Source organism: Sinocyclocheilus anshuiensis, unplaced genomic scaffold (genome assembly GCF_001515605.1).
Source record: "Sinocyclocheilus anshuiensis isolate Anshui unplaced genomic scaffold, SAMN03320099.WGS_v1.1 scaffold1114, whole genome shotgun sequence".
Classification (NCBI taxonomy): Eukaryota; Metazoa; Chordata; class Actinopteri; order Cypriniformes; family Cyprinidae; genus Sinocyclocheilus; species Sinocyclocheilus anshuiensis.
In genome coordinates, this window is record NW_015540838.1 from 114,679 (window position 1) to 130,544 (window position 15,866).

Here is a 15,866-nt window from a genome sequence, read left to right on the forward strand (position 1 = left end):
ACACACACACACACACACACACACACACACATTCAGAGTTGATGATCTGTATAGCCGGTTAGCAGATTCGCTGAGCTTGGAGAGAAATACATTACTGCAAGCCAAAGCACTGGCAACATCCTGAGCTCACTCCTCCCTTTCTCTCTCTTCCCTGTCTGTCTCTTCCTTTCTCTATCTTACACCTTTCAGACAGGATTCTGCTCAGCCCATCTGTGTTTCAACAGTGAAAGCCAAGCTGGAGTTATCAGGCAGAAACACAGCACAGGACACTGGTGAGTGTGCAACTGCAGTATGCCTTTTTAGAATCGTATCTGTAGTCTTGGTTTATGATTTTTTACATGCCAGAATCCTTTGTTTTCTTTGATGCTCAGTGAGAGTTGTTAAACCAGTCCTATTCTGTGGGAAATAACCTTAACAAATTTCATGTCTGATCATTTTAGAAGAGATGTATTGCATCTCTATTTGTACGCTGATGCATCTCTTACGTGTACACTCATGTTTTAGCACTCTGTAGGTGATCACTGTCTACTTTCACAGAGTTTTGGCTTCAGTTCAAACTCTGCACTGTGATTGGTTCACTGCAGTCATAGGGTTGCTAGGTGCTTCATATATTCACTTGTACTGTATTTTTACTGGAGTGAGATGATTGTGATAGTCCAGATGATCTATTCTGGAGTATATAAGAAGAAGGTGGACAGCAGGTCCTAAAGTGACTGGACTTCCAGCTCAGCTTTGTGCTGCTCTACATGTTAATGATTTGAAGGGATAGTTCACCCCAAAAAAAATTTAATTCTGTCATCATTTACTTTCATGTCGTTTTAAACCTGTATGACACTGTGTCTTCTGTGGAAGATAAAAGATAATATTTTAAAAATGTTTCAGTGCTGTTGTTTTTTCCATTCAATAAAAGTCAATGGGGTCTTCAAAATATAACATCTTTTGTGTTCTGCAGAAGTGATACAGGTGTGGATTGACATTAAGGTGAGTAAATGGTGACAAAATGTTGCTTTTGGGTGAACTACCTCTTTAAAAGTGTTATTGAATGCATTATTGAGTTGAAATGTATCTAAATGGGTTTAAAAGACTTCTTAGTTAAGCATCATTCCACACCAGTTTTGTTAGTGTGGCACTTTGAAGTTTTTCAATTGATTTACAGATCCTCATGAATCCTAATAATGCATTCTATATCATCTGTATTTTATATATCAGAAAACCTAATATAATCTTATGTGTAAATGTTTTGACATAGCTCAACCCTTAAAATTTGTTGTCATCTCTAAAATCTTAAAATGGGATGTAGACTTTTGCACTTACATCCAATCATGCAAGCGAGCACTGAAAAACTGAATCACTCCCATTATAATCGATAATCAATAATATAGACTGCAGAAACAAGCCTATAATGTAAAGTCAGACTGATCAGTCATTGACTTAACATCTAGCATTTTTGTATGAATGTCTCTTCTATTGAAACTGGTTTCAAACAGTTTTTCAAGGCACCACTTTACATTTCCAACCATACTTTCAGATTTTATTTTTTCCAGCATTTTGGGATATCATGGGCAGCAAAGGATACGCCATTTAAAACAGACTATACAAAGCAGACCAAATGAAAAGATAGCATTTTCAGGTTTCGAATGGGACTAAAGTAAACAAACTGTGAATTTTAGTAAACTTTTTCTCAGGTTTTGTGCCTCGTGTTAGCAGAGACTGTAACAGAGCACTTATGATTGATTTTGTAGTTAACCGATGGAGAGAGAGAGAGAGGCAGAAAAGAAAAAACATCTTGGATGCATTCCTAATGAGGACTGGCACGAGGCGGCCAGCATTTTCTGTGTTCTTCAGCTGCTCTTAAAAGCCCTTGGGGAAGTGGGATGTCTACAATAGACATTGACCACCATTCAGCTCATCTGTAACACACAGCAGAGTTAGGAGCTACCCTACAAAGCACTGTAGAGGAGTTGGAGTGCTGAGAGAGAGAGAGCGAGCGAGAGCATGCTGACAATGCAGTACACTGCCCAGAATCCTGATGAGGCAACAGTGAGGCTTCACTGCATTATGATCTCAAAGCCTGCCCCACCTCTCCCTCTCTCTAAACCTGACTCACTCCATATGTCTGAAGGGTGGATCACTCTGTTTCCCTGCCTACTTTGATTCAGCTAGGATGTTACATAACATTATGCATGCTGTAAACACTGATACAGGTGATAAGTGTAGTAATGATCTGTTGCCATTTTTAGATAATAGAGCTTACATGCATAGGCAAATTAATAGAAGTTATTTATGAGTTAGGAAGTTGTAATTATGATGTCAGGTGCATTCTTGTCACATTGGTCAGAGCAAGATGTAAACTGAAATCTAGAAAACTAGTTCTTCATTTTGCATTCTAACATTTCTTCATCTATTAAATAATTAAATTGAATCATTTCTCAATTTTAGCTTAATTCAAAAACCTAAAAGAGCAAAAAAAAAGTACTTTAAATCCTAGATTTTTGGACCCCACATATGGACATTGAATTGGTGTTCCTGAATCATGATCAAATGTCACCATGTCTCAAGATCCATTGAAATTGGTTTTGTTTTTGAAAGAACCTCCTGAGGAAATGACTTGTCACTCTCTCTCTGTGTGTGTGTGCGTGTGTGTGTGTTTGTGTGTGTGTGTGTGTGTGTGTGTGTGTGTGAGAGAGAGTGTGTTGCCGTGGTGCTCATGTCTTACTGTATATTGATACTATCCGCTCCCCCCACACTTTGCCACCCGTAACAGCATGAAACAGCAGAAATGTGAACTTGATATTATAAATCTAACTTCCATTCCCTTGTTCTCTTCCCTCTTTCGCTTTTTATTTTTATTTTCTCTCCATTTTAAAATGCCACAGAAAGCAAGTATCCACTAAATGTCTTACAACCGAGCTGTTATTGCTCAGTTTGTCATTCGTTGTAGGACGTTGATCTGAAGAACATATGCAGGACAGTACTAATGTCACTATATTATAATGTCACTATACACAATATTAATGTCACATTAATGCTGCCTTGTTAAAATTTTAACCACATACAGTATATAAAGAAGTCACTTATGCTTATCAAGGATGCATTAAATTAATAAAAAATACAGTAAAACAGTAATATATTATTGTAATATTGTACTGCTTTTAAAATGTATTCCATCCTGTGATGGCAAAGCTGAATTTTTAGCAGTCTTCAGTGTCACATGATTCTTCAGAAATCACTCTGATTTGGTGCTCAGGAAACTTTATTACAAATTGTAAAGTGTAAATACTGTTACAGTAATTAAAAATGTTATATTAATTTTGGCATGTCAAATTCAAAATAACTTTTGTAATGGAAGGAACAGACATCGGCATTGATTGCCGTTGGCCCTTTAGGTTATGTTGAACATACTGTGCATAATGTTTTTTGCTGTATCTAGCTAAAGGCCAATCAATAAGCCTGACTGTCAACATACTGTACACTTTTATGTGTTATGTATAGTCTGCATAAAATGCATAAAGTCTCTCTCTCTCTTCATATTGCGCATAGCTTCTGTGTTTGTGTGCGGTGTGTTCAGGTCATGCAGGGTGATTACTAGCTCATGCCACCTGGCCTCTCAGAGGACACCTTTAGCAAACATATCGAGGGCCAGATTGTGGCTGTTGTCTCTGTCACATTGACATCCAAAACCAAAGCGTTAGCCATCAGACTAAAGGGTTGGGTATCCTGATATGAGACGTATTCCGATACAAGAGTCGCGGGACGTGATGCAATAAAGACTGATAAAACTTACCTAATTGTTGGTGTAGATTTCAGGAGGCTGTTTTAGGTTCTTTAGGGTGTGATACTGGATTTAGTTGATTTCTGTTTGGTGGCTTTATATTAAAGTATCACAGCTGTTTATTGGAAAATTTGTAACCAAGCATTGATATAAAACAGCACTCCTTGTTATTGTAATTGTATCTTTGTAAATATTAACTTTAATGCTGTTCTCTGCAGTTTCCATCTCTTTTCTTTCTGAGTATTATTCTTTATAACCTAATAGAGTGAGGTTCAAAAGTAGGCTGCAAAATCCTATTTAAACCTGAAAATAAGCCAAAACAAAAGTTATAGGATTATTAAACACAGACCAATCAGAGCTCCAAGGTTGTTAATCGATGGTACATGCTTTTGTAGAAGCCATCTTTTTGCATTATTTCCTCTTTTTTTTTTTTTTTAAACAATCACGTTTAACAAAATTTATGGCAAAAATCTACATTAGCCAGCATCATAGTTCTTTCCCTCATTAAAGCCAGTGTTAATGTTCTTAAGTACACAGTCTTGTTCCTTTGTCTTTTTGTCTGATTTTCAAATACCCTTTTGCTTCAAATAAAAATTTGTAATGTTGTGATTCACCTTGTAGCTGGTTGGTTTAGTTTAAGGCTTATAACGCTTCACTGAAGACTTTTTTAATATCCATATGGAAAAAATGAACGAGGGAAAAAAAACTTCCGGTGGGCAGGTACTAATGCACTCTATAAGTGTATATGACCCCAAAATCTCCCCCTCTTTCTGCTGGAATACTGTATCACTCTGCAGTAGCATCAATACTCCATGTGCCAAACAGAGCTATGTGAAGTGTTGACCCTACACTTTCTCTCACTTCTCTTGCCTGAATGTATTATCTCTGCAGTTTATAATGTACTGCTGGTAAAATTCTGCCAGGCTGGAGATGGGCCAGTTGGCCCTGCGGTGAGAGGAGGCAGCAGGTGGACCTCATCAGGCTTTCAACAGCGTCATGCTTGTTCAGTAATATTGGGAGTTTGCCCATGCTGGAAACAACACACAGGGATTACAGTCAGGGATTACAGGGATTATGTTTTTGTAAAATAAAAGTTTATTACTAACTAAAAAGCACTCTGACTGGCATCTTAATGTAATTTAGGATACAACTCTAACTATTCTAACTGTATTTATTTGTTTATTTATTTATCTATCTATCTATGTATGTGCTTACTTACAGGTTTGTTTAATGTTTATTGATTTAAAAAGACAAGAGACAGAATATACACACATGATTTTATTTCACACTGATTTTATAATGTCCCAAATTGTAGTAACTGGGTTGCAATGTTGCAAACTTATGTAAAACAACTTAAAGGCTCTATTTTATACCATTTGTAGTGGTCATACAACTTTCATTGCATTCACAATAGTGGATTTTATTTATTTATTTATTATAAAAGGTGAAGACTCATTTACCGCACTGTTATGTCTGTAGTAGTTCAAATAGTATGAATACTATATTAGCAATGACAGATCACTGCTAATAGAGGACATTTAGGACAGTTCTTTCTGAGAATCTGCATTTCAATGGCCTCTAACCTCTGAATTCATGCACTAATGAGATAGAGATGTGTCAAGTGACTCCTGGGGCTAAAATTCACCGCTGCACTGAATTCTAATTGGTTTTTAGGTAAGTTACCCCATAACACATCACTTGATCATCAGTGTACTTGTAAACTCAGCTATTTATGGCACACGTCATTAATGCTGAAATATGCATTAGCATAGTAGCTAAATAAGTTATGAGTGGGTCACCCTTGAACCAAGATGTGCAGAAATAAATTAAGATGTTTTTTGTTTTTCCCCTGACCCTACTATCTTTTCTCTGTTTAATGTCCTTTAGTGTTTGCATTTCAAGAATAAGAAAAAAATTGTCAGCATAACAGTGTTTAGTTTGGCTTAGGAAGAGTTTGTTTTCCGAAGCAGAATCAATCAGATCTAAACAGACTGAAGATATTCAGGCTAACCAGCAATGAGATGTAAATGCAACTTAGTCTTTTGGGTAATTTTCAGAGTGTACAGTGAGTTCCCCATGAGTGGCACAAAACAAATAAGTGGCGCCACCTCCTGGCCATGCACTGTTTTGCTTTTTTTTCTACAATATTTTCTCTGTGTTCTGTACAGAAGCTGAGAGTCTGAGTGAGAGCTGTCAGCTGGTCTCTCCTCCCTCAGGGCTCCATGTACCCTGAACCCAACACGGATTCCCCTGCTCGTCTCTCCACACGGCAGACTGGATCCCCCTATACGTGAGCAGAACCTTCACACTCAAAGAGAGTCAATAGGTTACTGTTAAATGAAAAGTCCTATATGACAATACATAACCAATGCACTATATTTATACTATTCTTTCCCACCTCCACTAAATAAAGTTAAAAAGGACAAACTAAGTTGTACTAACACTCCTTTTTTCTTTTTTGCTGTTGCTGTAGAGCTCGATATGGGAGTCCAAAGAGACAGCTGCAGTTTTACAGGTACTGTACATCTGCCCTTCATGTGTAAATATAGCCAGCTCTCCACAAGATTACATAAAAGGCTTTCATCCATAGCACTATACAGTAGAGTAAATTGCAGAGACGGTCCCCCTGGAGTATCCTGGAGTTAAGTGCCTTGCTCAAGGACAATAGTGATGGAGCTGGATTGTAAAATCAGTAACTTTCCACTTCCTAGCATGTGCTGAGACTGAAACTTTTGTGTTAGCAGCAAGGAGTTTTAACCATTTGTAGGGGTGGTGATCTGGTTTAAAATATATATCTTAGGTGGCGTTTACACAACAGCATTTACAATTAAAAGGTGGCATTTACACAACAACTGTGTTTTTAGGGGCCTGAAAATGCAAACCTTCAAAGTGCAAGTTTTTGAAAACAGTAGCGTTATTGTCTCTGTGTAAACTACAAAAACATGAATTTGTGAAAATGGTGATATCATGGTCATGCGTATTATGTGTTTAGTCTATAGGTATGTGTGCAGATGCGTAGTGTTTCCTTATAAAGTGACATTGCCAACTATTGGCCTGGCATGCATAATACTGCATTTTTTGTCGTTTTTGAAAATCTGTGTAAACAGGGATTGTTTTGACCGTGTTCCCGTCTGTACACGACACTTTTTAAAAACGCAAAGGAAAAAACTTTTCTGTTTTTAGAACATTGTTACTGTGTAAAGACACCTTTTCTTGTATATGTCAATATTTGCTCTAAAATGGCATAAAAGGCTTTTTAAAATTATATTTCAGTCAGAGGAACCATATGTTCAACCTAAAAGGCATTGTTGCCAAGTTGATGTAAGTATGGAGGATATACTTAGGTACTTAAGTATATATTGTACTGTTCAAAAAGTTTGGGTTCTGTATAATAAAAAAAAAAAAAAAAAAATTAATACTTTTTTTCAGCATGGAGGCATTAAATTGATCAAGATAACAGTAAAGACACTGATCATGCTGAAAAGATTTCTATTTCAAATAAATGTTGTTCTTTTGAACTTTTTCATTAACAAAGAATCCTAAAATAATTATCATAGTTTATTCAGCATGGATGCATTAAATTGATCAAGATAACAGTAAAGACACTGATCATGCTGAAAAGATTTCTATTTCAAATAAATGTTGTTCTTTTGAACTTTTTCATTAACAAAGAATCCTAAAATAATTATCATAGTTTTGACAAATATTAACTGCAATAAGAAATGTTTCGTGAGCACCAAATCAACATAGAGTGATTTCTGAGGGGTCATGTGACACTGAAGACTGGAGTAGCGGCTGCTGAAGATTCAGCTTTACCGCCACAAGAATAAATTACATTTTCAAAAATAATAAAATAGAAAATATTCAAAAAATCTTACAGACCCCAAACCTATATTTTAATTTAGGAAATGTGTCTACAAAACACTGTTAATGTTCTAAATATAAGTTCATTGCCAGCATTCTACAGAGATATGCTCTCTATTTTCATCTTGTCCGAGTGATGCTGTAGCTCTTCCTGTCTCTGTTTAGCTATTCCTGACATCAACATCTTACACAAAGCCAAGATGTAGTGTAATAATTTCATAATGAGCTCTGCTGAGTCATTTGAGAGAACACTGAACCTACACTTACTGGCGATCTTGTTTCACACAAGAGACGGAGGAACGCAGACTCGTACTGGCCTATGAAATGAGTTATATATTTAGACTGGATGTGACATCGTAGGCAAATGGTGTATGCTAAATAATAGATGCTACTGTTTGAAGGCACGCCTGGAGTCTTTAGTCACTGGGAAATGAAGGAAACGGCAATGTTCGCAGCTTTGTCAAAGTTGCTCTGTATGGAGAACTGTAATTAACACAAGAGCAAATAAGCTACTGTGCTTATACATTAAAAGCTAATGTGTTTCCTGTTGTAATGGGCAGCTGAGAACAGCACTCACCATCTACTGTGTGAACAAGTTTACGGTCTGCTGGGTTTGACTTCCACTTGAATACGTAACCTCTTTCTCGCTCTCTCTCCAACATCTCCTTCACACCCCTATGGCCCTGAATCTATTGTCATCATTATCTAAAGCAGAATATCTGCACTTGAAAACAGCAAGGAGTGACACACACATAATTTCTTTATGACTTATGTGACATTTGCATTATTAAATTATTTGTAGCACCTTATTTAGAGTTTAACCTATATGTGTAGAACTTTACTGTGTGTACCGAAATGTTATATTATTTGACTTTGTTTTAAAATGTAATTTAATTTTATTAATTGTATTATTTTTTTTAAATGTGTTTATTGTATTTTAAAAATAATTTAAAACATATAAAATATTTTAATGAATTATATTAAAATATTTAAATAATTTTAGTTCCATTTAAAAATATTTTATTTTATTTTATTTATTTTAGTGATGATTTCCTCACTATACCCTGAACAAGATAATATGCAATGCTTTTTTTGTTCTTCATTCTGCTTGCGATAGCTGGGTTGTACTTGTAAATGTTGTACTCGTACGAAACAGAGAACAAGCAAAAAATGGCTTTTAGTACACTTTCTTGTGGTACAACATCAAAGGCTTTTAGAGCAAAAGCTGTCTTGAATAATTCATGTTTGCAGTGCATTCTGGCACTGCGATAGGTTCGCAAAACATTCTCTCTGTGACATTCGTCAGTGTGGGTGGTGTCTGATGTTTTTGAGGGGTGGAGCTTTTATTTTGCCGTTAACTAATTACTAAGGCTCATATTCGAAAGACTCTCAGTTTAAGGAGGAAAACGGCAGTCTTCTTTAGTGTGCTGACTACCATTAAGTTGTCAGATGAGCAGTGTAGTGCAAAACCCATACGTGACTCGACCTCCGAGGAACCGGGTAAGTACAAGGCTGGTACTTTAGCTGAACATGGGTACCACTTGAGGATGTTGCATGGTGATCCCGCTCACGCCCACAGTCCTCTCTCAGGTTAGAGGCGTTAGTGTGATGGGGGAACGGAGAGCAGGGCTTAAGCACTCACCATCTACTGTGTGAACAAGTTTACGGTCTGCTGGGTTTGACTTCCACTTGAATACGTAACCTCTTTCTCGCTCTCTCTCCAACATCTCCTTCACACCCCTATGGCCCTGAATCTATTGTCATCATTATCTAAAGCAGAATATCTGCACTTGAAAACAGCAAGGAGTGACACACACATAATTTCTTTATGACTTATGTGACATTTGCATTATTAAATTATTTGTAGCACCTTATTTAGAGTTTAACCTATATGTGTAGAACTTTACTGTGTGTACCGAAATGTTATATTATTTGACTTTGTTTTAAAATGTAATTTAATTTTATTAATTGTATTATTTTTTTTAAATGTGTTTATTGTATTTTAAAAATAATTTAAAACATATAAAATATTTTAATGAATTATATTAAAATATTTAAATAATTTTAGTTCCATTTAAAAATATTTTATTTTATTTTATTTATTTTAGTGATGATTTCCTCACTATACCCTGAACAAGATAATATGCAATGCTTTTTTTGTTCTTCATTCTGCTTGCGATAGCTGGGTTGTACTTGTAAATGTTGTACTCGTACGAAACAGAGAACAAGCAAAAATTGCTTTTAGTACACTTTCTTGTGGTACAACATCAAAGGCTTTTAGAGCAAAAGCTGTCTTGAATAATTCATGTTTGCAGTGCATTCTGGCACTGCGATAGGTTCGCAAAACATTCTCTCTGTGACATTCGTCAGTGTGGGTGGTGTCTGATGTTTTTGAGGGGTGGAGCTTTTATTTTGCCGTTAACTAATTACTAAGGCTCATATTCGAAAGACTCTCAGTTTAAGGAGGAAAACGGCAGTCTTCTTTAGTGTGCTGACTACCATTAAGTTGTCAGATGAGCAGTGTAGTGCAAAACCCATACGTGACTCGACCTCCGAGGAACCGGGTAAGTACAAGGCTGGTACTTTAGCTGAACATGGGTACCACTTGAGGATGTTGCATGGTGATCCCGCTCACGCCCACAGTCCTCTCTCAGGTTAGAGGCGTTAGTGTGATGGGGGAACGGAGAGCAGGGCTTAGATCCACAGACTCTCTTGGTCTACTGTTAGCTACTGCATCATGATGTTTTAGTTATGAGAGTAAAGAAGGTCGGTTTGCCTCATACTAAGTCACTTTCTTCCCACTGTAGAGCTTTTGCAGGGTAGAAAGGTAAACTAAGCTGTGGAGAGTGTTTTTTTTTTTTTGATCTCTTACTTGATGTATTGTATTCGGTGAGATGTAAAGCCAGATGCTACTTTTTTGATGGGAGAAATGTCATTTTGGACCAGGATTGCTCACAGACTCACATGAGATGTGGATTCAAATGATTAGTACATGGTCTGTACATGCTGTCCTGACCGCACTATTGGCATTTTGTGACAGGTGTTCTAATAAACTAATAATTAATAACAAGAAAGCATGTCTTCATAACGTTGTTACATAGATGTTTGTTGAGTAAATTATTCAGATATGTCCTAGGCATACAGTTCTGTGCTCAAGGGGTTCTTGTATATTGTTTTGAATGGATTTCTGTTGTCATTTGTCAGCAGAACACCAGTCAGTTTGACATTGTTTGAGCAGTGACTATTTTCAGCATTCCTCATGACAGTTGCACTTTTATATATTATAAGGATTTAGATTTGTGATTATTAGTTGGTTATTTGTCAAAGCCACAGATAAGCAGCATTAGACCACTTCACTTGTAATTAAAAAAAAATGCTTCATGTATCATATATATCCTATGACTACAAAAATATATGGATGTTTCTTCAGGCTATGGGTAGTTTTGTTCCTGTGTATTTAAAGTCTCTTAAATCACACTTTTCACCCTCTCACTAGTTTCTCACTAAATTTGTCATCTAAAAATGTCCAGCAGTGATACATGTGCATCACAGAAAAATTTCATTTCTTTCTTTTTTTTATTTTTTCCACAGTGTCATTTCCAGCACATCTCAAATTATATATATATTTTGATACCATGATTTTTTTTCTTTGTTTCATCATCATACACTTCACTAACATCATTGTCTCTTTTTCATTACAAAATTTGTAGAGGCAAAAATTGTTCTGTGTTGCAGAAATGACATCACATCAGAAAGCCAGTCATAAAATTCAGATGATTTACATTATTTTGAAAAATTGTTTAAATTTTTTTTTTCCACCCATAAATATTAAATTGGATTATTTCAATATTTATAATAATTTTAAACATACAATAATTAATATTTTATGGTGTATTTTGATTAAGTTTAAAATTGTGACTTTTTAATTTATAAATAAAAAAAGTATCAAAAAAAGTGATGAAGGCATGATAATTTTAGATCTTAGATTTTTGATCTTCGTATAACAATGTAACTGGAAAAAACAAACAAACAAACAACCTAAATCAACCCAAAATCTAATCAACCTGGTACATAAATGTGCCCAAAGTTGAAGAAACATGAATATAGACACATTTTATATTTAGGCCTCTCATTATGTTTTTGTACTACAAGAGGTACATGATATTTATTTTTAGGATTCTGGCCTTTGTTGGGGTCAATGGCAGTCTATTTTTTGACCGTCATATATTACGAGGCTGTTTTAATGGACTGGATCCTGGATAGTTTTGGCATTCGGGTTCTCCAGAGCAACTGCAGCAGGCCTTACAGCATTCTTCAAGCATGCCTGAATGTCCACTCACCTCTGTTGCTTGATCACGCATGTGTATGAAAGAAGAATACACCTCCCATTTAGCCAGCACTTGACTGTATTCTATGAAGATCAGCCCGTTAAAATTAGCTGTTGTATTGGAGTCCCACAGGAGAAGAGGGGCCGGGAGGGTGAGCTCTGAATGCAGTGCATGGATGTGTGATTACAGTGTTGATTGCCATGGGAGGCGGGCGCTATTTAAAGCAAGGGCTCTGATCTGCAACAGTCTGCTGGTCTCTGTCATGCCACTTGCTTCACTCTTCTGTCTGTGTGTGTGAGACCTGGTCACCTGGTTGCAAGGCATGTTTGCCACTCACAGAAGCAGTTTGACTGAGCTTCGGGTCGGGCACGCCGGCCGCCGCCTCAGCCGCCAACACAGTGTCCCCTCCGAACCCCTGCAGATTCCCAAGAATGGGCCGCCGGGGAACAGCATACGAAGGAGCAGCAGCATTAGTAGCAGCAAGATGCTGTCCTTGTCCTTCAGCGAAAGCATGCGGAGCGACATCGACCGCTACCTGTCTGACCAGGGCCTGTACCCTTTGCGGCAGGGTCGGGGGGAACTGGGTGAGATTAGGAGTCTGCGTGAGGTGCGGGCCGCCGCCCAGCTCAAAAATCTGGAGGACTTTCTGAGGACCAATGGAGTGTCTCTACAGGAGTCCATCTCCTTCCAGACTGGGATGAGGTACAGGTAAGGGCCACAGAGGACGCAAGTCCTGCTTTGAAGTCTGGGAATGAGTTTCACAAATGATGATTAGCTCGATGATTGATGCTGGATAGAAAAATAATGTGGCTCCCAATTTAATCAAGGTTGATAATTATTTGGGAAAATATGCTTTCTTCATTGGTAAGTTACTAGTTGGTCTTTCAACCAGTGAGATTTTAGTATTATGTAGGATTTAATAGAATATTTTGAATTAGTTTTTATTTTGATATTTTAATTTGTTTAATTTGAGTAATTTTCTTATGCTGTTCTCATTTTACTATTATTTTTAAAATATTTCTAAATGGCTTTAATTTGTATTTCAGTTTAGTTTTAATAATTGTAGTACTTAAAATTTTCAGTTATTAGAGGTTTTTATATTTATATTTTATTTTTAAATTACATAAATATAAAAATAAATGTATAAAATATAATATATAAATATATTTGTATATATTTATATTTAATGATATTTTATTTTACTTCAGCTTTTTTAATTACCAAAAAAAAAAGTTTTATTTAACAATAACAACACTCAACCTTTCTGTTTTAGATGAATGTTTTCTAGCATGGTTATACTGGTCTGTTCGACAGGAAAGTAACCCTTTTGATAATAATTTTGACACCAATCTTCATGGTTATCTTACCGCATACATATTGCCTGTTGGTCTATTAGACTATTGGTTGTCACTTTGGAGGTGTAATGGAGTCTTGTTTTGGCCCATGTTGTGTGTATCTAAGTCACCCGGAGAGAATAGCAAGTGTTAAGCAGAGACTGAAGCGGCGTCTGGACCAGCTGTGTGATTTGGATTAAGTGCTTTGCTTTTATAAGCCATTGGGAGGACATTGGTCCCATGATGGCCTGCTTGTATAGTGTTCTCGGTTTTTAATTAATGTTAATGAATTGAATCTAATTATAAAGTATTACCAATACAATCTTAAACCATTAATAATTTACCTGTAAATTTGTATTGTGCTGTTTTCCAGTGCACCTTGTGGAGGCTTTTGGAATTTTAGAGACAGAATGTCTTTGCACTGATGGTCAGGGACAGTTGGTGTTTTGACAAAAGGGGTGTAGAATGTCAGCAGTCTGTGTCTTCCAGTTTGGATCAAAGATTGCTCAGTGTGTGACAGATAATCATACAGATGATTCAATTACAGAATATAATAGCACAACTAATCACAATGGCTTTAAAAACCTCAAATGGTGAAGCAAAGCTATCGCTCGACATACAATCTGTGCTGTTTTTAGTCACATTCTGAATATGCATCGATTAAACAAAGCATCATTAGCAAGTAGTTTGCCAACTGAGAAATATAAATGATCTTTCTTCTAAAATGTCCACTGTTTAGAGTTTTCACACTTTACACAGGATCATTTCATAACAGTGTTGATATTCGCAGCCTGGCATGTTGTTGCTGAATTATTGAAAGCAGTTGTCTATTTTCTACCTGCCACATGCTCTCATGCATCTATATCGGTCTGTTTGATCACTAAGTCCATCATCAACTTCCTTTACTGTCCTTTTTTGCCTGTGTGGATTTAAATAGTCTCTGTGTTGTCATGTCTAAACAGTCCCAAGCCCTTTACTTGCGACTATCATGACATGAAAAGCAGCAGCCAGGTCTATTCAGGTCCAAACAACTGCTATAATGAAATATTTGCATTTTATAGATTGCTTGCGCAATATACAAATACTTTTAAATGGTTGTAAATGTAAAAATATGTTTTTGGGTCCAGATAGTGTAGTTAATCTACCAACAGGGGCTAACTGGATCATGCTAACCGGTCAAACCCTGTCTCATTTGTGGCACTAACCTAATGAACTGCTGTGCCAGGTATGTCCACCAGATGGCAGAAAGTGCACATCATCTTGGCATCATGTGTGCTGTGAAGTCTGTGTCTGTCAAAAACAAGACTGACCAGTCCATCTGTAGTGTCTTCATTTGTCAAGTTCAGTTCTCATAGAATTACATTATAACCCTTACATTTTGAGATGACATTTTAATGGATTCACTTCTACCATGATTCATTGTTTGTCCCAGAATCCCACCGTAGTCCAGTAGCACAATGCAATTAGCGGTCATCCCAAGATTCCTGAACTTGAATGTAATCAGTTAACCGTACAAGAGTAATAATTAATAACCAATTAAGTGCCGTGCAGGAGGGAGTTGGAGCCCCTGCCTCTGTCTGTCTTTCTTTCTTTCTGTCCTCCAGAACTAATGAGGCCGGCCTCTTTTCTGCTCTACTTCCTCTTCAATTAAAGGACGCTCATTCTGTCTCTTTGTTTTTCCTTCTGTGTTTCCCTTTTATTTTTTATGTAGTATTTCCCCTTAGGGAATGTACAGAAAATTCGGCTTTACCATCACAAGAATAAATATATAAAAAATGGAAAACAGTTATTTAAAATTGTAATAATATTTCACAATATTGTATTTTTGATCAAATAAATGCAGCCTTGGTGAGCATAAGAGACTTCTTTCAAAAACATTAAAAATATTTGTTCGAACCCATTTATCGTTGGCAGTGTATGCATACAGTGAGGGTTAATATTAATATAAATTCCATGTCTCTGTATTTATGTCCCATTTTAGCAGCGCTCAAGCAGCATGAACTTAATGATTTGAGAATGATCCAAAGAGAATCTTGTGTTTCAATAGAAGAAAGAAACAGAATGAAAAAAGAAAAAAGGAGAGGAGAATAAATGTGTTAACGTCCTTCAGTCTGGCATAATCTAAGTACATCAAACTATTTGGGATAATCATATTCTGGAAAAAGGGTTTTCTGCAGGCCGATACCAAGCTAAAGACGGACCCATAAGACATGGTTCACTGGGCCTGGATTAGACGGTGCTGTAAAAATGCCTTGAATGGATTAGATTCCTTCACATCTTTGTCTTCACTTTATATGAATGCTAGCTTTTGTGTGTGCTTTATATCCCCTATCCGTTGAAGGTCAGAAAGAAGCATGAATTCTTAGCTTCTCCCAAGGTCTCTTTCTCAACATTTTAGGGAATTTTTTCCTTGGCACTTTTGCTGATTGTAAGTCTTTTTGTAAGGCTGCTTGTAAAGTATTTTATTCTTTGTAAAGCTTTGTGAAAAGTGCTATACAAATACATTTTAATTGAATATTATTGTTATTTCATATAAATCCAGCATAAAACTGTGCATTTGAGCTGAAT

General features: G+C 36.5%; 1 protein-coding gene across 6 annotated transcripts in view; it reads left to right on the forward strand.

Moving 5' to 3' along the window:
• The window catches only part of LOC107687393 (voltage-gated potassium channel subunit beta-2-like), a 70,192-nt gene that overhangs the window by 5,976 nt on the left and 48,350 nt on the right, over positions 1 to 15,866 (forward strand). For 2 of the 6 annotated variants that reach the window (XM_016484695.1, XM_016484697.1), the window contains exons 1-2: positions 10,108 to 10,200; positions 12,386 to 12,672. In XM_016484695.1, coding sequence (XP_016340181.1) covers positions 10,150 to 10,200; positions 12,386 to 12,672 — 338 coding nt within the window. In that variant the 5' untranslated portion in view covers positions 10,108 to 10,149. Of the gene's footprint in view, positions 1 to 189; positions 273 to 5,940; positions 6,063 to 6,245; positions 6,288 to 9,043; positions 9,137 to 10,107; positions 10,201 to 12,266; positions 12,673 to 15,866 lie in introns of those variants that run through there. The other 4 variants (XM_016484692.1, XM_016484693.1, XM_016484700.1 and 1 more) reach the window with 3 other exon arrangements.